This window comes from Tasmannia lanceolata, unplaced genomic scaffold, assembly GCF_043159265.1.
Source record: "Tasmannia lanceolata isolate RefF3 unplaced genomic scaffold, GAP_Taslan_0.1 ptg000002l, whole genome shotgun sequence".
Lineage (NCBI taxonomy): Eukaryota > Viridiplantae > Streptophyta > Magnoliopsida > Canellales > Winteraceae > Tasmannia > Tasmannia lanceolata.
Window position 1 is genome coordinate 30,271,189 of NW_027518679.1, and position 23,979 is coordinate 30,295,167.

The window sequence follows — 23,979 nt, forward strand, 5'->3', positions numbered from 1 at the left end:
CCAGGTTATCGACTCCCTCAAAACGAGGTTACCAACATTCGAAAGTGGGTGATCGACCGAAAAACAAGGTTACCAACCATTAACCAGGGGAGATAAAGCTGCTGGAATTGAAATTTAGGCTTACCAACCTGCCATTTTTTTGGGTGAATGACATTGGAAAATGAGTTATCAACCTAAAAATGGGTCACCAACCATTTTCCAAGGGAGATAAAGGTTCTGGAATCGAAATTTAGGGTTACCAACCTCCCATTTTTTGGGTGATTGACCTTGGAAAGTGGGTTATCAACCTAAAAATGGGTCACCAACCATTTTTCAGGGGAGATAAAAATTCTGGAATTGAAATTTAGGCTTACCAACCTCCCATTTTTTTGGGTGATTGAGCTTGGAAAGTGAGTTACAAACCTAAAAATAGGTCACCAACAATTTTTCAAGCTAGATAAAGCTTCTGGAATTGAAATTTTAGATTACCAACCTCCCATTTTCTTGGGTGATTGACCTTCGAAGGTAGGTTACCAACCAAAAAAAATGGTCACCAACCAGTTGCCAGGGGAGATAAAGGTTCTTGAATCGAAATGTAGGCTTACCAACCTCCCATTTCCGTGGGTGATTGACCTTCGAAGGTGGGTTACCAACCAAAAAAAGGGTCACCAACCAGTTTCCAGGGGAGATAAAGGTTCTGGAATCGAAATTTAGGCTTACCAACCTCCCATTTTCTTGGGTGATTGACCTTCAGGGTGGGTTACCAACAAAAAAAGGGTCACCAACCAGTTTTCAGGGGAGATAAAGGTTCTGCTCTCATAAACATAGCATAGGACCATAGAAAGTTGTGTACTTAACCTGTAAAAATACACATTTGAACTTCAAATACACACATATTCTGTTCACAAACACAAACACACATCATATTCTGTTTTAATTTACAACTTCCCCAGCCATTCAGAAACACAAACACACATGTCTAAAACCTGTTTAAATTTACAAGTTCCAATGTTCAAATTAAAACATAAACACACTTCCATAAAATCTGCTTACATTCACAACTTCTCCACCCATTCACAAACAAAAACGCACTTCCATAAAACCTGTTTCAATTTACAAGTTATCCACCCATTCACAAGCAATTTCACATGTTCACAAACACAAACACAGACCATAACAACTTCCCCTGCCATACTTTCCACCAATCTCCATTAAAAAATAAAGTTTTTACCACGATCATTAGAAAAAAGAAACATCCATGAACATTAGAAGGTATTCCTATATAAGTGCGCAGTCCCCAAACTCTCCTCGTAAAAATCTCCCACAGAGTTGTAGTCGAAATTGAGGAATGTATGTCGGCCCAAAGTTCAGTGGTTGACCATGGTAGAGATGCTCTATCGCTTTTAGGACAAAAGCGCCACAATCAACCATGTATAAAAGCATGCATTGAATGGAGTTACTTTTAAGGTAACTACGACTGAGATAGGAATACTAACAAAAATTCGAAAGTTTTAAGTTTGAACCCACCCATTGTTCTGCTTTTGGAAGTCATCCATCTATAAATATGGAAAGTCATCGATGTTGCAACCCCGGCCCTTCAAATATTCCTTGATTAATGCTACCTGAATTTAAGACAACAAAGGAATATTGAGTGCTATACATATGTAAGTAACTTTAAGTGTTACGGAAGATGTTAATTTACTTACAGTGGAAGATGCTCGCTCCTGAAATGAGTCCCCTTCCATTGAGTTGAACTCGACCATCTTTTTATTCACCATATCAAGAAGCACAAGAGCCCAATGAAAGTCTTGACAGCATGGGATTAAGAGAACCCCCTCCATGTAGATTGATAATCCCTCATTGCCAGTGTTGAGAATCCCCTCATTTCTAGTGTTGAGAACCCTCTCTAGGATGTTGCCAGTGTTGAGAACCCCCTCTAGGTAGTTCATAATCCCCCATTTGCAGTGTTGGGAGCCCCTTTTGAGGCTGATAATCCCCCACTTTTAGTATTCAGAATCCCTTCTAAGTACATTGATAATCCCCCTTCTCCAGTGTTGAAAACCCCCTGTTGAGGTTGATAATCCCCCTTCTCCAGTGTTGAAAACCCTCTGAATGGAGGTTGATAATCCCTATTTCCAGTGTTGAGAACCCCCTTGTTGAGGTTCATAATCCGTCCTTCTCTTGTGTTGAGAACCCCCTGTTGAGGTTGATCATCCCCTTCTCTTGTGTTGAGAACCCCCTGTTGAGGTTGATAATCCCCCTTTTCCAGTGTTGAGAACCCCCTGTTGAGGTTGATAATCTCCCTTCTCCAGTGTTGAAAACCCCCACAAGGTAGGTTGATAATCCCCATTTCATGTGTTGAAAACCCCCTATTGGAATGCTCTTAATCCCATGCTGTCAAGACTTTCATTGGGCTCTTGTGCTTCTTGATATGGTGAATAAAAAGATGGTCGAGTTCAACTCAATGGAAGGGGACTCATTTCAGGAGCGAGCATCTTCCACTGTAAGTAAATTAACATCTTCCGTAATACTTAAAGTTACTTACATATGTATAACACTCAATATTCCTTCGTTGTCTTAAATTCAGGTAGCATTAATCAAGGAATATTTGAAGGGTCGGGGTTGCAACATCGATGACTTTCCATATTTATAGATGGATGACTTCCGAAAGCAGAATAATGGGTGGGTTCAAATTTAAAACTTTTGAATTTTTGTTAGTATTCCTATCTCAGTCGCAGTTACCTTAAAAGTAACTCCATTCAATGCATGCTTTTATACAGGGTTGATTGTGGCGCTTTTGTCCTAAAAGCGATGGAGCATCTCTACCATGGTCAACCAGTGAACTTTGGGCCGACAGACATTCCTCAATTTCGGCTACAACTCTGTGGGAGATTTTTACGAGGAGAGTTTGGGAACTACGCACTTATATAGGAACACCTTCTAATGTTCATGGATGTTTCTTTTTTCTAATGATCGTGGTAAAAACTTTATTTTTTAATGGAGATTGGTGGAAAGTATGACGGGGAACTGTTAAATGGCAGGGGAAGTTGTAATGGTTTGTGTTTGTGTTTGTGAACAGGTGAAATTGCTTATGAATGGGTGGATAACTTGTAAATTCAAACAGGTTTTAGACATGTGTGTTTGTGTTTCTGAATGGCTGGGGAAGTTGTAAATTAAAACAGAATATGATCTGTGTTTGTGTTTGTGAACAGAATATGTGTATGTTTGAAGTTCAAATGTGTATTTTTACAGGTTAAATACACAACTTTTTATGGTCCTATGCCATGTTTCTAAGAGTAGAACATTTATCTCCCCTGAAAACTGGTTGGTGACCCTTTTTTAGGTTGGTAACCCACCTTCGGAGGTCAATCACCCAAGAAAATGGGGAGGTTGGTAAGCCTAAATTTCGATTCCAGAACCTTTATCTCCCCTGGAAACTGGTTGGTGACCATTTTTTTGGTTGGTAACCCACCTTCGAAGGCCAATCACCTAAGAAAATGGGAGGTTGGCAATCCAAAATTTCAATTCCAGAAGCTTTATCTAGCCTGAAAAATTGTTGGTGACCCATTTTTAGGTTAATAACCCACTTTCCATGATCAATCACCCAAAAAAATGGGAGGTTGGTAAGCCTAAATTTCTATTTCAGAACCTTTATCTTCCCTGAAAAATGGTTGGTGACCCATTTTTAGGTTGATAACCCACTTTCCAACGTCAATCACCTAAAAAAATGGGAGGTTGGTAAGATTAAATTTCGATTCCAGAACCTTTATCTCCCTTGGAAAATGGTTGGTGACCCATTTTTAGGTTGATAACTCATTTTCCAATGTCATTCACAAAAAAAAATGGCAGGTTGGTAAGCCTAAATTTCAATTTCAGCAGCTTTATCTCCCCTGGTTAATTGTTGGTAACCTTGTTTTTCGGTCGATCACCCACTTTCGAGTGTTGATAACCTCGTTTTGAGGGAGTTGATAACCTGGATTTTGAATCCCATTAGCTTTATCAACCAAGGGAATGGGGTGATAATCCCATTTTGTATGTTGATAACCTCACTTCCGGTTGGTTGATGACCTATTTTGGGATAGTTGGTAACCTGAATTCCAACATTCAAGTACCTTTATCAACCAAGGGAATGGGTTGATGATCCCATTTCGTATGTTGGTAAGCTCATTTCTGATTGGTTGATGACCTATTTTGAGGGAGTTGACAACCTGAATTCCAACATCCAGTAGTTTTATCAACCTAGGGAATTGGTTGATAATCATATTGTTTGTGCTAGTAACTCAATTCCGACTGTTAATAAGTCCCTTTTCATGCTGTAGATGTAGGAGAGCGACAACTAAATAGAGAACAAAGAGCATGTCTATATCCAAAAAAATTGTTTATGTATTGATGTTCCAATTACAACCATTCTTTATAAAATAACAAAAAGAAGTCATCATCACAATATCTGAGTACATTCAAAAATTCAATTACACCCCTACACGAATAAGGGAGCTTGGCAAGGTACGCCCGACCTACTGAGTATGGGTACAGAAGGCCCAATAGCAGTTTGGTCAACTTGTTGTCTTACCACGGGTGGTTCTTTGCAACTTCTTCTATTGTCGCCAAGTTGTCGACATCGGGTGCATTTGTAATGTAATCCACCTTTCAATTCGTGATCGGTTCTTCTCGTACGCGGCCTTCCCGGTGGTCGCGTTGCAATCGGCGGTAATATTGTCATCAAGGATTCGGGATTTAATTCTCATTTGGTCATGTCTAGTGTCGGGTGCAAAACTTCAACGTATGTATCCAGATATCTCTCTACATGAAACAATTTCTCGCAGTAATCGTACGCATCAAATTCTGTTATGCCAATGGCTGCCATGGCATGTCCACACGGGAGCCCAAATGTTTGGAATGCACGACAATTGCACGTGCGAAGTTGTAAGTTTACGCCATCTGTATGTTCAAGGGACCGTACTTTATGTTCATGAACCCCAACTCGATAAGCTGTATACTGGCGGCTCTCTTCCCTCGCTAATGTCATACGTTCTTCTGCGTAATGAGTCAACTTTGTTTGCCAACTATGACCCAATTTCTGACGCTTTTGAATGAAGTCTGTAGTCTGATGTCTGGTGTGCTCTACCAATGATGCAATCGGCAATCTTCTCGCATCCTTCAGGACAGCATTGAAACACTCCGATCTATTTGTAGTCAATACATCATACCTATCCCCCTTAAAATAAAAACTAGCCCAGTGTTCCTTCGCAATGTCACTTATCCACTTGTGTGCACGTTCATTCCTCATCTTAATCTTGTCCATTGTTCCTCTGAACACACTCTCTCAAAGTCTGTGCGGCTTTCCAAAACAATCTCTCAAGTAGAACATCTTTGAACTCGGGTCGCAAATTGGCGGCGGGGTGACGCATGCAATAACTATGATGAGAATTGGGAAATATATTAGGCACTGCCTGCAACAACCCCTTCTGTCGATCGGAGCATATGGTGAATACGTTCATCTCCGCTGCCAATACGTATTGCCTTAGCAACATAAAAAATCACCCCCAACTATCTTCATTCTCCGTCTCAACAACCCCAAATGCTAATGGATATAAACCGTTGTTACCATCGACCCCGATTGCAATCAATAAGATTCCTAAATACTTCCCTCGCAGATGTGTCCCATCAACCAAAATTATAGGCCTGAGTGTTCGATGAAAAGACCGTATGCTGGGACCAAATGTCCAAAATAAGCGAACAAATCTATCATCTCCCTCATGTCGTAAATCTCTGGCTCTGAAAACACGCATATAGCTGCCAAGATTTCTTCTCATCATCTGAACTGCAACAGCAGGCAATATTCAATAAGAGTCTTCCACATTCCCACACTTAATTTCTAGTATGATGTTCATCGCGTTGTACGCTTTCCAGTAGCTTATAATTATACCCCAATACATCTTGATATATTCTCATATGATCCTCGTCCTCACATCATCTGGGCAAGCAAATAAGTGTAAACATGTCTGAGCAACCCATGTGACAAGAGGGTGATCATTGCCCCTTAATTTAGGTGTACACATATGTTCGGGGACAAACGACTTCACTAACACACAAGTCATATGATTAGTACCCGTTATACGCCATTTGCAACCATCTACCTTGCATCGAACGACATACTTCTTCGGTGTTGACTTTGACCTCACAAACATAAACATCTGCCGAATAGTGTACTCTTTGACAACCTTTTTGAAGTGTTGCATATTAGAAAACATTGCCCCAACCGTTAACTGCTCAACAAACATCTCATCTGCTTCCATTTGCCGACTACTGTCAGTCGGAACCGGTTGAGATCCCTCTCTGATAGGAGAATCCGCACTGAAAGACTGAGCGCATGGACTAACACCGATCTTTCCATAATCGTCATCCTCCTCCTCCTCCTCCTCCTCCTCCTCATCATCATCATCACTACTGTCGTCATTATCATCATCATTTCTTTCTTCTTCTAAATCTAGACCCCTTACACAGAAACCGTCTTCAAAAACACTATTGAAGTCCACTTCTAGATCTCCCACATTTTAGAAGTCACCGATACCTCCACTAACATGGTTGCTATGCAAATCACTTGCCAATGTTTCATTTAAGTCAATTTCAGACCTGCATAGTTTGGCAATATATAATCAGGTTGTATCCATATGAATTATAAATTGAAATATGAAAATATTCAAACATTGCCAAAGAACTACAATAGCTTAGGACAGGTTCTGCTGGAGCACCTCTGATCTCTTCACTTACATATTTCTCATCAAATTCACTTTCGTAGTCTTTTTGCAAGTCCACTTCAAAACGCGGACGTTTTTGGGACGGAATCGAAGTAGAATAAATGCTACTAGTAAGAGAGGATCTCCTAGTGCAGAGTTTGTTTGGGGGAATCATTGACGAATTCAAGGAATTAATACCTTTGTCATTTATGCTCTCAGTTATGTATATCATCACAAAATTGAACATGTATCTGTCAAACATCCTCAACATTGTTTGGAGGACATCATCATCATCGACATCGATTAAAGTGACTATATATGGATCCACAACACATCGACATTTTATCGATAGTAAAACCTGCCTTTCTATAATACCAATTCTTCTTCGAATTGCAGCTTTAAATTCGTCGAAATTGATCCCGCGGCTGACCGATAACAATGTCTTCTACCCCCCGACATATTCCCAAGAACATCATCCTTCAAATCTCCATCATAGTCTAAAAGAAGAGAAACCATTGTTTCGGACATTTTTCTAAAATTCTAAATAGGGGTTCTAAATAGAGTTGTTGCTAAAAGAGGATCTTCATTTCTCCTTGAGGGGTATTCAAGTGTACGCAATGGGTTACCAAGTTCATAAGTGGGGTTATGGACTCTAAAGGGGGTTTTGCTACCTCAATGGGGGTTTGAAAGTCAGTCCACAAGGTGTTCTAAGAGATTATCAGCTACCTAATGGAGGATTCAAGTCCGTACAGAAGCTTCTGTAAAGGGTAATCAAGTTGCAAATTAGGGGTTTTCAACTCTCTACACAAGGGGGTTTTCATGTTTCTAAAGGGATTACCAAGTACATAAAAGGGGAGTTACCAACAATATACAAAGGCTTTTCAACACTCTCGAGGGGGGTTACCAAGCCTCTCCGGGGGTGTACCAAGTGTTTATCAAGTAAATAAATGGGTTATAAGGCAGGGTTACAGAGATACTTGAAGCAGCAGCCCTAACTAACCATTTTGAAAGGGTTATAAGACAGGGTTATCAAGCAAAATAAATACAGGGTTATCACCCACAATAATGACATGGTTCAAACACATTAATACAACCACAAATCCTAAGAGAGTAGATAAGCTACTCACCTTTAATTACCCTTCGTGAGTTTCAAGCGTTAATGGAGAAATCTCGAAGAGGTTGGCGGTAATTTTTGGTAGGTGAAAAGTAAGAGAGAAATTTCTACTATAACTTGTTTTTTTTTTTTTTTTGCCTTGATGGTATTTATGTAAAAGGCCATGTCAGAAAAAGGTGTTTTGACCTTCGTTCACAAGCTTTCAAAAGGGTGTCACCCATCCACTATTTTGGCATTTTTGTATCACCAATTGACAATTTTCCCTTTTCTTTTTCCTTTTTTAGCGGCACGGCCAACCACCATATAAACACAACTCTTAATCTCCTGTTGCAACTATTTTAACCAATCCAAAATAAATGAATAACCCTTGTGATGAAAAGTTTGTTTCATCCTATGAGCTTTTCGCCTCATAATTGGATTTAGATCAGGTTGAATCCAGTTAGCAAAAGCTCAACCCTACTAATCCAAGTTACACCCACTAATCACATTCCATAGCCTGGAAAATTGCCCACATTCAAGTTAGACACTGAAAATTTACCCACAAAAACAGCAAATTATAACTCTAATCCCCAACACGATGATCAGAGATTAAAAACCCTTGATCCACTAGTTTGATGAAAATTAACACAGACAAACAATGATGACAAGTTTCCTTCCCTAGAGCTACTTGATCCATGTAAAAGCAAGGAAATCATTTGTTCGTTTACAGTAACATGATAGACATCAATAACACTAATGACAACATTCAAACTATAGTTTTGTACTTTTCTATCAATTTAAAATAGGAAGAATCCCAGAATAAAAGGGAAAAGAAAATCTTAACCCCAAAACTCATGTCTGAAAGATCCATAAACGGCAGCTAATCCATCCTTCCCTTTAAAGTTGTCTCCTTCACTTCGCTCGGGGTACTGCAGCAATGCCAAAAAAAAGGTTAACCCATGAAGGTCACACACTAAGCCAATTAAACAAATAGTAGTAGTTATAGAAAGTGACCTTTTTGGATACCAAAAAATATTAGTTCTTATTTGCAAAAGAAGATTAAAAGATTACAATATTCTATTAAATGATGGACTGATGTTTTGACAAGAAATCTTTTTTTTTTCCTTTTTTGAATAGCTTTATAGACAAGAAATCTCTTAATCTTATTTGCAGATAGGACATGAAGGCCTCTATAAAAGCCATTAACTATATCACATCATAACGATTATTTACAAATGATCTTATTTAGCTTCAAAACCATTTGCATATAAGATTGTATACAAACAGTTTATAGAGGTATCCAAAGAGGAACTTAAATGTTTATCTGCAAATGGGCTTCTTGTGCATAATTTATGACTGATTAACGGAACATACAATTTTAATTCCAGAAATCTGTCAATATTTAACTTAACGAATGGAATATAGAAGACTAACTAGTGCATCGAAAATGGAAGTTTAAAATGGAGACTTACACAACAAAAACATGTCCACCCCAACCACTCAAGCAATCACGGTCAATAGATGATAGCAGTGCTTGCGATATGGTCTCAAATAATTCGTCTGGTTCCTGAACAACAACATTTCAATTAGAAGGTTTCCTTAGTACTACTAAAAGTCAAAGACTAATTGCAAGTTATACTACTAAACAAGAAAATAAAACCAAGTAAAAAAAGTTGGCTCAGTATTTTAACCAACAAAGTCTGAAGAGCTATGATTTCAGATAAAATCACATGCACTCAGAATTTCAGATGATTTGATCCCGTTCAGTTATTCAGCATAGTGTGTGACTTAGCTTTAGGGAAAAAAACAATAAACAACTAAAATGTTTCATTTTCCTCTCTTCAATATTGCAAACAGTGGAAGGACGATGCCTTTTGCATTTTTAAACATGGAAAAATCAGTATAAACCTCTCTTTCTCGAGGTCGGAAGTGCAGGTCAGGCAATTTGGACCATTCTTAAGTTTTTATGCATGTCTTAAGTTTTTATGCAAAGTCGTTCTATTTTTTTACCCTTCTATACCCTTTTTCCATTCGCATGTGATGAGATATTTGTGTCCTATATGTGTCAAGGACATGTATATTGATTTTGGTTGTTTTCTACGTTGTTTTCATTTTTTGGCTATTAATATTGTTTTTTAAGTTTCATTTATATGTAATTTGGATTTTCTTACGATATACACCTACTAATGAAGTCCTCATATGGTATTTTGGATTTTTCTGGGTTACATTCAGTTTTTTTTTCCGTTAATTTTTAGACCGTTAGTCTTTAGACTATGTCTACTCTTGTAAGCGTACATATGTTTAGGGTTTTCTTACCATATGTGTGACTATGATGTGTCTGGGTATCGATGGGGCTCTCTTCAGTTAATTTCTGTTCATTCTTATTTTCAACTTTTTTCCATATTTAACTGGTTTTGATCTTATTAACCACATGTATTTAGGTTACCAAACAATACAATAAGTTTTTTCTTCTTAATTTATTTTTCCTTGTTATTTCTTGTAAGTATTCGTTTAAAATTATTCTTGGAATAGTGCATGTATTATTTGTATAAGTTGGGACCGTTCAAGACTATTTTATGTGGTCTATCTTTTTTACTTTCATTGTCTTGTTGTCTGGTAAGTATGCATGGATTCACATGCATCTGATGGGTGATATTACTGTTGTAGCAGTTGTGGCAGTGTGTCATGCTTACACAAGATAACTAATAAAAAAGGGCGGTCCAGTGCATGAGGCTCCCCCCATTGTGGGGTCAAGGGAGGTCTAGATGCACGCAGCCTTGCGCCTGCTTTGCAGAGAGGCTGTTTCCGTGACTCGAACCCGTGACCACCAGGTCACAATGGAGCATATAAAATAACTATACTGTTTTATTTTTTTCATTTCAATGTGTACTTATTTCCAACCTGTTGCAACTTTTCCTTTTTTAACAAAAAGGAAAGCCACTATGACTCACCTGAGTCACAATCAACTCAAAATACTGAAATACTATCACTCAGCCCCAAGTTTGTAATCCTAAGATGTAACCAAACCATGGTTTTAAATTTCGGTTCCCTTTACAGTTTCAACCGGTACCGAAATTTTGGCCGAAATCCAGTAATAAAAAAAGTATTACTTTATTCTTTCCCAAATTTCGGAATAATACTACATATATCTAGAGAGAACGGTTTCTACACACTAGTGTAGACATAGTTGTAAATTTCGTATCTTCTCGTCTGAAATGGACGAAACGTTTCGGTTTCGGCCGAAAACCAGAACGAAATGACGAAAATTTCGTTTCGTTCTGGATTTCGGCCGAAATTGACAGAAATTTGACGAAATTTACCGAAATTTACCGAAACGTTTCGAACGAAATTGTCCGAAATTTCGTTTCGGTAGCCAAAACGAAATGGCCACCGAAACGAAATTTACAACTAAGAGTGTAGATAAGTTATCTACACACTAGCTTAAAATACAGTGGGGCCCCACATTGTTTGGGTGATCCAAAGCATTCATTTGATGGGCCCTCACATAGATAGGGTGTGCCCAAAAAATCAGCTTCATAGGATCATCCTAACCCTTCGAACCGTGGAGGCAAAAAATGGACAGATTTGTGAAGGTTTATACACGTACATTTTACCTCCACAAATCGTAGGGTTGGGATGATCCTATGGAGCTGATTTTTTGTGGACACCCTATCTATGTGAGGGTCAATCAAATGAATGGTTTGGATCACCCAAACAATATGCCCTCCACTGTACTTTAAGCTAGTGTGTAGATAACTTATCTACACTAGTGTGTAGAAACCGTTTTCTCATATATATATATATATATATATATATAGAGAGAGAGAGAGAGAGAGAGAGAACATTTCCTACACACTTGTGTAGGTAAGTTACCTACACACTACCTTAAAATACAGTGGGGGCCCACATTGTTTGGGTGATCCAAACCATTCATTTGAATGGTCCTCACATAGATAGGGTGTCCACAAAAAATCAGATCCATAGGATCATCCTAACCATTCAAACTATGGGGGCAAAAAATGGACTAATTTGGGAAGGTTTATACACGTCCATTTTACCTCCACAAATCGTAGGGTTGGGATGATCCTATGGATCTGATTTTTTGTGGACACCCTATCTATGTGAGGACCATTCAAATGAATTGTTTGGATCACCCAAACAATGTGGGCCCCCACTGTATTTTAAGGTAGTGTGTAGGTAACTTACCTACACAAGTGTGTAGGAAATGTTCTCTCATATATATATATATATATATATATATATATATATAGAGAGAGAGAGAGAGAGGAAAGTGTTCCTGGCAGTTGCGCAGGGAGCTTCCCTACGCTTAAGTGGCTTAAAAGGCCACCGATTGGTTCGTATGGCGGGTCCACCTTTGCGGAGTCCACAAAAAGCGACCAATCGATGGCTTTTTAAGCCACTTAAGCGCAGGGAGCTCCCTGCGCAGGAACACTTTTCTCATATATATATATATATATATATATATATATATATATATATATATATATATATATATAGAGAGAGAGAGAGAGAGTGTAGCTACACATACGTGTGGCTAACTTAGCTACACCGACGCCTTAAAATACAATGGGCCCCACATTGTTTCGGTGATGCAAGCCATTCATTTGATGGACCCTCACATAGATAGGGTGTGCCCAAAAAATCAGCTCCATAGGATCATCCCAACCCTACGATTTGTGGAGGCAAAAATGGACGTGTAAAAGCCTTCACAAATCTGTCCATTTTTGCCTCCACAGTTTGAAGGGTTGAGATCATCCGATGGAGCTGATTTTTTGGGCACACCCTATCAATGTGAGGGCCTATCAAATGAATGGTTTGGATCACCCAAACAATGTGGGCCCACTGTATTTTAAGGCGTCGGTGTAGCTAAGTTAGCTACACGTATGTGTAGCTTCACTTAACTCATATATATATATATATATATATATATATATATATATATATATATTAGAAAAGATGCACTCCACCATTCAAAAAAAATATTCCATATTTAAAAAAAAATGAAATTTACCGAAATTTGGTAAACCCAAAATTTCGGATTTCGGTTTCAACTGAAATTTGAAATATCAGACCGAAATCAATTTAAAACCATGGATGTAACAGAAACCAAGATGAATGTAACTAACCATGTCAGGCTTGTACATTGACTCACAAGCACCATAAAGCGACTCTGAGGCAGTACCAGCCACAACAAAGTCTTTTGCCAGCTCCCTGCATATCATAAGCACAAGATAAGTAGGCAAAAAGGAAAACTTAAAGCGGGCCCCGAAATTTTTCATAAATATCTGACTGCATTCAAAGAAATTGTGCTGATGATTAGATGTATATGAGAAGGTGATGGAACCAGGATATTATTAAGCCAGAGATCAAAGTGTAAAGCAAAAGAAAGATAGAATGGTCATCCATTATGCTTGTGAAATCAGCTATGTATATACTCTTCCACCAGAAAAAAAAGCCCGGACCTGCCTATGAATAAAGGGGCTGAAAATCTCTAAGGGGCCGTTTGGATACGCAGATTTTAGAATCCAGGTTTTAGTTTGAAAACGGAGTAAAAGAGGGTTCATGATCAAGCTGCTGTATGCTGTCCTGACAGCGTTTCTTGGATTTAAGTAAGAAATCCAGGTTTTAGAAATCTCTCCCCCATCCTGAGATTTTTAAAACCTGGAAACATGCGACGATCTCCTGCCCTCTTGCTGTCAGAAAGAAGGGCGAGAAATCAGAAAACGACGGCTGGTCTCCTTTTTCTCGTCTCCCATTCATGATTTTGATGAAATCCGAGATTCTAAAATCCGTGTATCCAAACGGCCCCTAAAGCTTAACAGGAAAAACACATAACGAGATTTGGGAAGAGAAAGAGAGCAGGACAATGAGCTCTACAAGGCCAACAAATTGCAAAACTTTGAGGAACTAATACGGAACAGCATCCAAACAGCCCCTAAAGCTTAACGGGAAAAACACATAACGAGATTTGGGAAGACAAAGAGAGCAGGACAATGACTTCTACAAGGCCAACAAATTGCAAACTTTGAGGAACTAATAGGGAACAGCACTAAAAAGGGTTTCGAGTCACTTGAGTAGAGAATATACACGTTACAGTATTTTTGCTTATTCTAGTACTTGCGTAGAGAATCTACACGTTACGTTTCCATAAGTTTCCGTAAGTTTACCAGATTTCCACCAAAATTTCCAACTGAAACTGAAACGCTTCCATTTTCATGCCAGCCGAAATTGAAACAGAAACCGAAATTTAAAACCTTTCTTCAAGCCACCAAGAAAAGTTAGCTTATCGTTTTCGTATTAACACCAATAAGTTCAAATTAAAGTTTGGGCTATGCATCTGCAGCTATTCACCACCATTTACCTAACAACCCAAAGTTAAAAATCCAGAGATCATAATGTCAAAAAACCCTCCATCTTTGGACGTATGCACATCTTTCCTATCAAACATATGCACCTTCTTGTGCCCATCCCACCCATCCCACTTCAAAGAGCCCTTATAAATATCATATAACTACTCTAAATATCATATATCAAGACATAATACACTAGTAGGTTGGACAAAATCGCCCTAACCAGTTTTAATTAGTAACTCATCCGGATTCAAAACTAGACTCTTCTTCAAGTTATTAGATGGGGTCAAAACATTCATAGGATCCCAATCCTACTCACAAACGCCATAATTTAAGGGGAAAATTGAGGTATTTCAAGGGAAATATGCACCGGCCATTTTGAAGAACCAAGCGAATTTTTTGAAAGGCAATGATTTATTAGCAAAAGAGATTGAAGTGGTCAAGTACAAGGCAAACAAAAAAGAAAAGTGTAAGAAAGTTACAGAAGAATCAAGGGGGGAGGTAATCGAATAAGTTCAAAGCTAGCCTGCCAAGTCCAGCTCTAGCTAGCCCCGATCAGCCGCACTGTTAGATGGCCTCCAAGTGTGACGAAAACGAACCTCGTGTAACAAAATATGACAACTTTGTACGTATGTGTGTATGCATGTAGGTGTTTCGAAATGGGGATGCGGGTCAGAATGTGGCCAAAGCAAATCCTAGTTGACTCGGAACTACGCAGTCGATATTAGGTTGACGCGGTTCAGTACTCGGTTGATGCGGCCATAGCTCGGGAGAATCAAATAAGTTTTGATTGACTTTTTAGGGTGTGAAACAACCAATTACTACAAAAGCTTAAGCTGTTGGAGATGGCGTTATTTAATTTTTTATACTTAAACACTCCCCTCACGTGTGGCCCCTCTTTTTAGGGTTGACCTACACATGGAACATGTGGCCCCATTTTTGGGTTGGCCATTGCATGCAGATTTTTAATATCAAGGAGTTTTGAACCGAGGACCTTTGCTCACATACCATGCGAAACAACCAATTACTCCAAAAGCTTAAGCTGTTGGAGATGGCGTTATTTAATCTTTTATACTCTAACATATTGAAAAACGAGGACTTAGACAAGAACGCAGCCAACGTATGTTAACTTACCAACTTCTCCAAAAGCTTAAGCTGTTGGAGAAAGGCGTTATTTATCTTTTATACTTTAACACTCCCCCGCACGTGTGGCCCACTTGGCAAACACGTGGCGCACATGTGGTCCCACTTTGGGCCGACCATTGCATGTGGATTTTTGCTATCCGGGAGGTTTGAACTCGAGACCTCTAGCTCTGATACCATGTTAACTTACCAACATCTCCAAAAGCAAAAGCTATTGGAGAAAGGCGTTATTTATCTTTTATACTTTAACAACGTAAAAAGGAGTTAACTCAAGGGAGTCCATGATGACACGGAAGAGTTTTGAAACTCTGTATGTGTGTGTGCGCAAACACGCAAGCATAAATATAAAGGATTCTTCTTATAAAAAATAAATAAATAACCATTCAAAAAAATAATAAATAAATAAATAGACAACCAGTAAGCATGCATAAAAAAACACGCATGTGTTTGTCCACCATATATGCTGCCTATACAAAGGACTATAGGGAGTCAAACATTTTCACACACAAATTGGAATCAACAAAACATTTGCTGGCACAAATTGCGGGCGTGTTCGGCAACCATTCTCATTTTTTCCTACAGAATCGGACGGAAACGGGCAGATGAGAATCTAGGGGAGCGACTCCGAGTCGCTTCCTAAATTCTCATCAATTTAGGGCTAAAAATAGGAACGGATAGAAACGGGCTTGGTGGGCCGAATTTGCCGAACGAGATTTTCTTACTTTCTTATTACGTACTTCATTCTCTAGCGCCTAAAAAGTAGGATACATTACGTTAGAATGGTTGCCGAACACGCCCTGCACCAATGTTGCATATTTTAAAAGATGTCGAAAAACCCGATAAGGTAATAAATGTAAATACTTAAAGGTAAACTTTTATCAAAATGTTGCATAAATACTAAGAGAAATTAGACCAATTTGTAAGCTGATCCCAATCCAAATCATATAATTGAAGATATTAAATGTCCATATGAACATGACAGAGAAAAAGAAATTACAAGAACATGAAACTGAAAAAGAAGTTATATGAACATGAGAATGATAAAGAAATAGCGTACTTAGCACCAATTGAATCCATGGTACAAATGAATGGCTTGTTATCATCTCCTAATCCAGCAATTACAGGTTGGCAGAAGTATGGGCCGAATCTACAAAATAAGAAGATCACGTCACTTTCTTTTAGTTATGCCACTTTTTTAGTTGAAAATTTCACAGCGAAAGCAAATAAATAAATTCACAGCAAAAGTAAATACCCAGATAGTAGTACCTGCAACTACAACCAATAAAAACATCATATCCTTTGCAAGTGGCACAAGAAAACACTTGATGCAGTACCCCATAGGAATGCAATAAATTATTGGACATCAAAGGACAAATGCGAAATCTCCCTAATGAAAAGAATACTTAAATATACAGAATGAGCTAATAAAGGATTAATTTGATTAGCACATTTACTAAAAGGAAAAAAAAGAAGGCCTCTCCTCTATGAGGCCTAATTAACGGAAGTGCCTTGTCTTCCCACTTTCATCCTCATCTTTGACTGTTAATAGTAAAAGATACATGGACTTTTACCATTCAACAAAAAGATGCATGGACTTTTAGATTGGGATAGTTGGTTAAACAGATTGAGATGGGGATTTCTATTGCAAGTGGCACAAGAAAACACTTGATGCAGTACCCCATAGGAATGCAATAAATTATTGGACATCAAAGGACAAATGCGAAATCTCTCCCTAATGAAAAGAATACTTAAATATACAGAATGAGCTAATAAAGGATTAATTTGATTAGCACATTTACTAAAAGGAAAAAAAAGAGGGCCCCTCCCCTATGAGGCCTAATTAACGCAAGTGCCTTGTCTTCCCACTTTCATCCTCATCTTTGACTGTTAATAGTAAAAGATACATGGACTTTTACCATTCAACAAAAAGACGCATGGACTTTTAGATTGGGATAGCTGGTTAAACAGATTGGGATGGGGATTTCTACAGGCCTATCTACCAGTGGGCCAAATTATTCACATTAATACCAATTATGGAAGGGCCTAATGCTGTTAAAAGCAGGAAGTGGGAACCGGGACCAAGGCAGGTACAGGGCCCCAAAAAAAAGCTTCTGATTTTTTAAATGAAGTCATTTTTTTCAAAAGAGGCATAAACCATGATATTAACAAAAATTATAAAACATATATAAATAAGAGCGATATGCGTATTATTATATTTTACTGCAACTGCAATTGTCCCGTACTCTCACTCAAGTGGGTAATCTAAAATGCTAACTTCTAACTTCCCAGCTCCTACCTAACTTCATAATTTCCAATGTTAAACTAACACTATGAAATCTTATTATTCTCAGGCATTTGCCAAGGCAGATAAAATATCGATAACTAACTAATGTAACATATTTAAACTTTAATACAATTATAATAAGTTGGTGCCAGTTGTTAAACAACCACTAACTCCAAAAGCCTAAGCTATTAGAGATTGTGTTATTTAATCAGTTATACTTCAACACTCCCCCTCACAAGGCCCGGGAAGCTCGGATGACGTTCTTGTAGGCGATGGAGAGGAGATTTCGCTCCTCAACACCGACCTCATTGGCCTCAACCGTAGTCATGACCTTCTCCATGAACTCAACCATCTCTTCGTAGCACTCGGCATGCTCAGCGAGCTTCTCCATGTACACGTTCTCTTCACGGGGAGATGAACCAGCAGCCGCGATAGATTCTTCTTCGGGTTTTGGTATCAATGGGAATCACCCAAAAGAGTCAACAGGTTTTCTTATCTTCTCCTATTCAATCTTTAAACACTTTTCATGGTATTAGAGGTTTTCTCTTCTAAAACACTACGATTCTGCAACGGCCTCTTCACTCTCCGCTGTTACTTCATCCTCTCCCCTTCTTCAAGCATCTCTTCAAAATATCACTCACCCAGTTTCAATTCAATCAAACTCTTTCGCAATAACTATCTTCTTTGGCGCAGTCAATTACTCCCCATCCTTCGTAGCTAAGATCTACTCAAGTACCTAACCCTGATTATGTTACTTGGACCCATTTTGACCAGATGTTACTTAGTTGGTTAAATGCCACACTCACCGAAGAAGTACTTGCTAAAATAGTCAGCCTACACACTTATCGGGCTATTTGGATGGCTCTTGAATCCGCATTCTCCGCTCCCTCAAATACATGGATTCTTAATCTTGTTATCAACTGCAGAATCTAAGGCAACTCCTCCATGACCGATTATCTTCAACAAATCAAAAGTATTGCAGATGCCCTTGCCACGACTCAACAGCCTCTCTAATGCTGATTTAGTTATTCACACCATCTCGGGCCTACCCCCTGGATTTGAGCCCTTTTGCGCTGTTGTAGTTGTGCGTGAAAATCCATTTTATTTTCAAGAGTTACAATCTCTCCTTCACAATCAGGCCTTGTGCCTTGAAAATGCCCATCTAATTCAAAAAACCTCCATCCAATTTATAGCTTTTACAGCCACCAAATCTCGTGACACATCATAAACTCGTGGGTGTGGGCGTGATCGAGGGAGGGGACACACCTTTGACTCACGTCCATCTCGTCCCACCACTTCCACTAGTTTACTCAGCCCCCCTCCATGTACTCTATATAATGTAAAGCCTTATTGCTAGATTTGACATGATCGAATGAATAGAAGAAGAAAAAAAAAAAGCCGGGCAACTTTGACATGCATGTGGAAGTGATTTCCCAACCGTTAGACATGGTTAGGACTTAGGATGCACATGATAGAGCCATTAGTGTGATGACTTTGGTGGGTTAGAGGCGTGATGCCCTAACTCCTTCCCTCTCCTAAGTGTTATTTTTCTCACTTCATTTTTCATCTTCTGCTTCTCTAAATAATCTAGTCTTCTTTACTATTTGATCCTCTCCTTGTTGATCTTGATTTTTGCAATCTTTGGGTGTGGTCGTGGTCATATTACAAATATTACCATTTAAGCGATGCTAGTTGTTGACCTAACCAAGAGATTTCATCGGAACTTTAGGGTTTTTCCCTAGGTGCCTTTGAATAGTATTTTCCTGATAACAACTAAAATTTTGAACAGATCCATTGGTTGATCTTTGCTGATCCATTGGGACAGTTGCTAAATTTAGTCATTTTCTCTAATTTCGAAAATCTCAAGTTAATTCTCTTGAAATCCTAAGACTGGATTCCATCTAGTTCACTCTTAGAAATCCATACAAAGTCTTTCCAATCTTCAAAGCATTCCATCCCTAGAAATATTCTACACCATATTTGGTATAAAAGCTTTGGTTTCAATGGCTAATAGAACCCATAGAGGAAGATTATCCGATAAGGATAGAGATGATCTCATATTTGGGTTAATTGATAGAGTTAACTTTTTTGGAACAACTAAACATAAACTCTAATTAAGATGGAGATGGTGGACAACACTGGGAATTCTACTAACCAAGAAGATCAGACACTCAAGTGAACAACCCAGTTGGAGAAGAAAATCAATCTCCAAGTGATTGCTACACCTAGAACTGCTCCTAGGGTTGACCATACAAAAAATCGTACAAATGATTGGATAAATGAAATCCTTGAGAGAAATAGGTATGAACATGTGGATCATTTATGCCATGTTTGGATACCCACAAGATTTTGATTTTGATTTCTCACATTTGTAATTGATATTTGGAACTGGATCAGATCCTTAGATTTCCAAATCAGCTACAACAGTGAAAAAAAATTCAATTTTCAAATCTGTTCTACAAGACATTATTTGGAAATCAATATGTGTAGCAATTACCTTCACCCTAGCTGTTCCTCGACCTTGCTGCAGCAGCAGCGAGACGTCCTCTCTCTCTCTCTCTCTCTCTCTCTCTCTCTCTCTCTCTCTCTCTCTCTCTCTCTCTCTCTCTCCACGAGCATGAGGATGATTGATGTATTTTGTATCCAAAACTCAAATCCAAATCCAAATAGAAAAACATGAGGTATCCAAACGTGGCCTTAAGTGACATAACAAAGAAGGTTTGGGTGGCTGTACCCAAATTCAATGGAACTCTTGATGCACAAATATTCTTTGATTGGCAAACCACCATGGAAGAATACTTATAATGGCACATACAACTGATGACCGAAGGATAAAGATTGAGAACATGAAATTCGTATGTCATGATAAGATTAGGCGGAGAAATGTAGAATTGGATATTCAAAGAACTAGAACACCTCAACTTGTACAATGGGATGAGATGAAAATCAAACCGAAACATAATTATCTCCTCGTTGATTTCCAAGAGATGCTTTGATCAATTGATTACCTTTAAACAAGGGAGTCTAATCGTGATGGAGTACATGCAAAAATTGAAGAAAATACTATTAGATGCAGTACTACGAAACAATGCAAAAATTTGAACTTGCTATTAGATGTAGTACTACAAAACTCCAACTCTAATCCTTCCTAGATTCAAGAATAGTCTAAGAACCGACATCCTTCATGAATTAGCTACTTTAAGGGTTACTGCCTTAACTGATATTGATGATTACTTTCACATGGCAACAGATAGTGTAAGAAAACATGAAACAAACAACTCTTAGAAGATTTGGAGAGAATAAAGCCTGAAGGATTCCAAAACCTAATCAAACTATTAGGACAGCACCTAAACAAGATGCAAAAGGCAAGAGAGTTGCAGCTGTTTGTACACCAATCAACACCAATAGAAGCATATTTATAGGAGCTAAGGGCGAAGTGGATGAGTCTCATGATGAGCCTGCATGTGAATATGTGATCAAGAGTTAGGTGATCCAACAGATCAAGAGTATCATCTCAGAGTAACGATAGTTAGGAGAATTTTCATGACCCCAAAAGTGAAAGAAAAAGAGGATTGGCTCTGTACATCAATCTTTTGCACAAATATTTGCTGCAGAGAGAAATCTGCAGATTGATTATCGATGGAAGCAGTAACATTAATGTGATATCTTAAAGCACTTTAAATCGCCTCAAGTTGACACATGAACCCCATGTAAGTCCATACAAAGCTGTGCGGGCGGACAAAACTATCATTCCAGTCACCCATAGGTGCTTAATCTCTTTCGGTATTAAAGTATACGGGGATCCTTAATTTGAGGGACTGTTGCATCCATTGTTTAAAAAAACCAAGAGTCAAATGTTGGCTTGATCTCTATTTCAATGGTTGATCAAGCTACGAGATCCTCCTTAAAACAATAATGGTTTGGCGTGCCCCAACAAGAGAACCTTCTTAAACTTGTTGGAGGCAATAATCTTGGGTTTTATAGGACGCTAAGGAGGGAAAGAGCTCAACCTTCTTCCACCAAACTGCAATGGCCCATGGGAGAAAAGGCTTATGCCTGGATAGAGGAGGAGCATGTCATTGGTTAGTTTGCCTTTAGATACTAAGAGGCGCTATGCTTCAATGAGGAACAATTCCAAGTGGATTGTTCCACCAGGGAGGAAGCGTATAATATTTAGATTTCAAAAAGAACATATACCACATTGATGTTAACGTCTTCTAAATTCTACCCAGTACTAGGACTTCTTTTTTACCTTTTTCCTAGAATCTTGCTAGGTCTTTTAGTGGATTCTGATGCAACTCGTAGAAGCATGCTCCTAATCCCGTTTATCATAGGACAACAAGTACTTTAACATACTCCTAACCCCTTTATCCCCATACACTTGACATTTGATATGCTAAGCTATTTAGACCTAGTCTTAAATTCATAACAAAAAAGACAAGCATTATTGCTAGTATGAGGTACGAACTATGAACCATAAAAAAGCATACAAAAGCGTGTTCTCCCGACAAGAAGGGTTCATGGCAGAAGCACTAGGTCTTTCTGAATTTAAAGTCTATAACTTAGACCCTGTTCGTTTGAGGTTGTGACAACCGATTGTGAGCCCCAAACTGATTATTGGACTCAAAATTAAACGTAATTTTGAGTCCAATAATCGGTGGCTCAAACGTAAGGCCCTCTTCATTTTAGATTGTGCAAACCGATAATGAGCCCCAAACCGATTATTAGACTCAACCCAAGAAATACAAGCCACCAAATTCGTGATCTTGAAACCCAATTACTATAGATAATCAAAATCCAATAAATTTCAGAAATCAAACCTCTTCTCATACAGAATCGCAGAAACAAGGCTAGCAAAGGTCTCAGGTTTCATAACCCTCTCTTCTCTTAACTCATACAACTTGTGCCGAAAAACAAGCCTCTGGTACCTAAAAACCAAGAGAATAATTACGAAAAAAAAAAAAAAGGACCCAGATGAAAAAAAAAAACAAAAAGGGGGAAAAAATTCTTACAGGGTTTGAGCATCAGTAGCTAGGCCTGAAAGACCCAGATACAATTTTTCGTGTATTTTGTAAATTTTCTGAAAATCAGTTGCAATTGTCTGAAGCTGAACACCTAGGCGTCGGTCACTAGCAATTGCAAAACAATTTTTGCCTACCATGGCGATTAGGGCACTTCCATTGTATTCGAAAATCTGAAGAAGAAAAGAAAGGAGAATAAGAGAGAGAAAGAGAGGAATGAGTTTTTTTGCCCTAGAAAGATTGGAAGAGAAGATATTGATTAAACTTACCGACATGGTTGAGAGAGCAGAGATCAATTTGAGAAGAAATTAGGAAGAAGAAAGGGGAGAGTGATTGCTTGAGAGTTAATTCACCTTGGAATGGGAAAATTGGGGAGGTTTTTTCATTTTTAAAGAGGGAGAAAGAGAGTATTGATATTCGCACGACCATGGTTTCATAATGGGACGAACTCATCTTGTTTTATATAACCGGCTGTCAAAAGCTAGTACCAAAATATAGTTTGGGGCATAATAGTACAGTATTTTTTAGAAAGGGCTGTACGGCCCACTTCATGGGATGATCCAAACCGTTCATTTGTTGGGCCACATCATGAAGAGATTTAACATGGTGTATAGTCCAGTATTTTTACGGCACACCCATTGGGATTATCCAAACCGCAAATAACTTGTGCCCCAAAATAATTTTGATAGGATGATCCTACGCCCCTCGTTCTATAGAGGTTTCCATAATGTGTAGTCCCTCTATAGATCGAAGGATCAGGTTCATCCTGTGAAAATTATTTGTGGGACAAAACCTATTTACGTTGTGGCCCAACAAATGAACAGTTAGGATCATCCTATGGTGTGGGCCGTAAAAAAGTACGGCTTTATACGGCCACACATCATATAAAATCTCCTCCAAGTTGTACCCAGAAAAATCATTTTCACATGATGATCTTAACCCTTCGATGTATAATGTGCAGTCACTTTATAGATCGAAGGATCAGGATCATCCTCTGAAAACGATTTGTGGGGCACAACCAATTTACATTGTGGCCCAACAAATGAATGGTTTGGATCCTTTTTTGAAAAATAATAAATTGAACGTTCAACCCCCTCCCCCAAAACAAAAGTCGAGTCGGGTCGGGTCAGGTCGGGTTCGGGTTCTGTTATCACTAAATTCCAACCTTTAGATCGGATGGTTGACAGAGATTTATCTCACAAATATTACGAATATTACAAAGATTACAAATGGTAAGATATCTCAGTTAACTAAATTATAATTCAATGAACATCAAAATGATAAGTGTTTAGTTGGATGTCTTGATTTCAAAGCCCGGCCCATTTTATGTGTTTTTCGGCCCGATAAGACT

The 23,979-nt window shown here is 38.5% G+C and overlaps 2 protein-coding genes across 2 annotated transcripts; both read right to left on the reverse strand.

Annotated features, from left to right (window-relative positions):
- Positions 1 to 4,720: 4,720 nt before the first annotated feature.
- LOC143890500 (uncharacterized) lies at positions 4,721 to 5,281 on the reverse strand. Its single transcript, XM_077395211.1, has one exon. The coding sequence runs from the start codon at positions 5,279 to 5,281 to the stop codon at positions 4,721 to 4,723; it is 561 nt and encodes a 186-aa protein (XP_077251326.1).
- A 3,133-nt stretch (positions 5,282 to 8,414) lies between these two features.
- Positions 8,415 to 23,042, reverse strand: LOC143883925 (proteasome subunit beta type-3-like). Its single transcript, XM_077387247.1, has 7 exons — positions 22,898 to 23,042; positions 22,620 to 22,801; positions 22,428 to 22,535; positions 16,381 to 16,470; positions 12,957 to 13,041; positions 9,282 to 9,376; positions 8,415 to 8,738 (listed from the first exon to the last, which is right to left on the reverse strand). The coding sequence occupies exons 1-7, from the start codon at positions 22,901 to 22,903 to the stop codon at positions 8,690 to 8,692; spliced, it is 615 nt and encodes a 204-aa protein (XP_077243362.1). The 5' UTR covers positions 22,904 to 23,042; the 3' UTR covers positions 8,415 to 8,689.
- Positions 23,043 to 23,979: the final 937 nt, after the last annotated feature.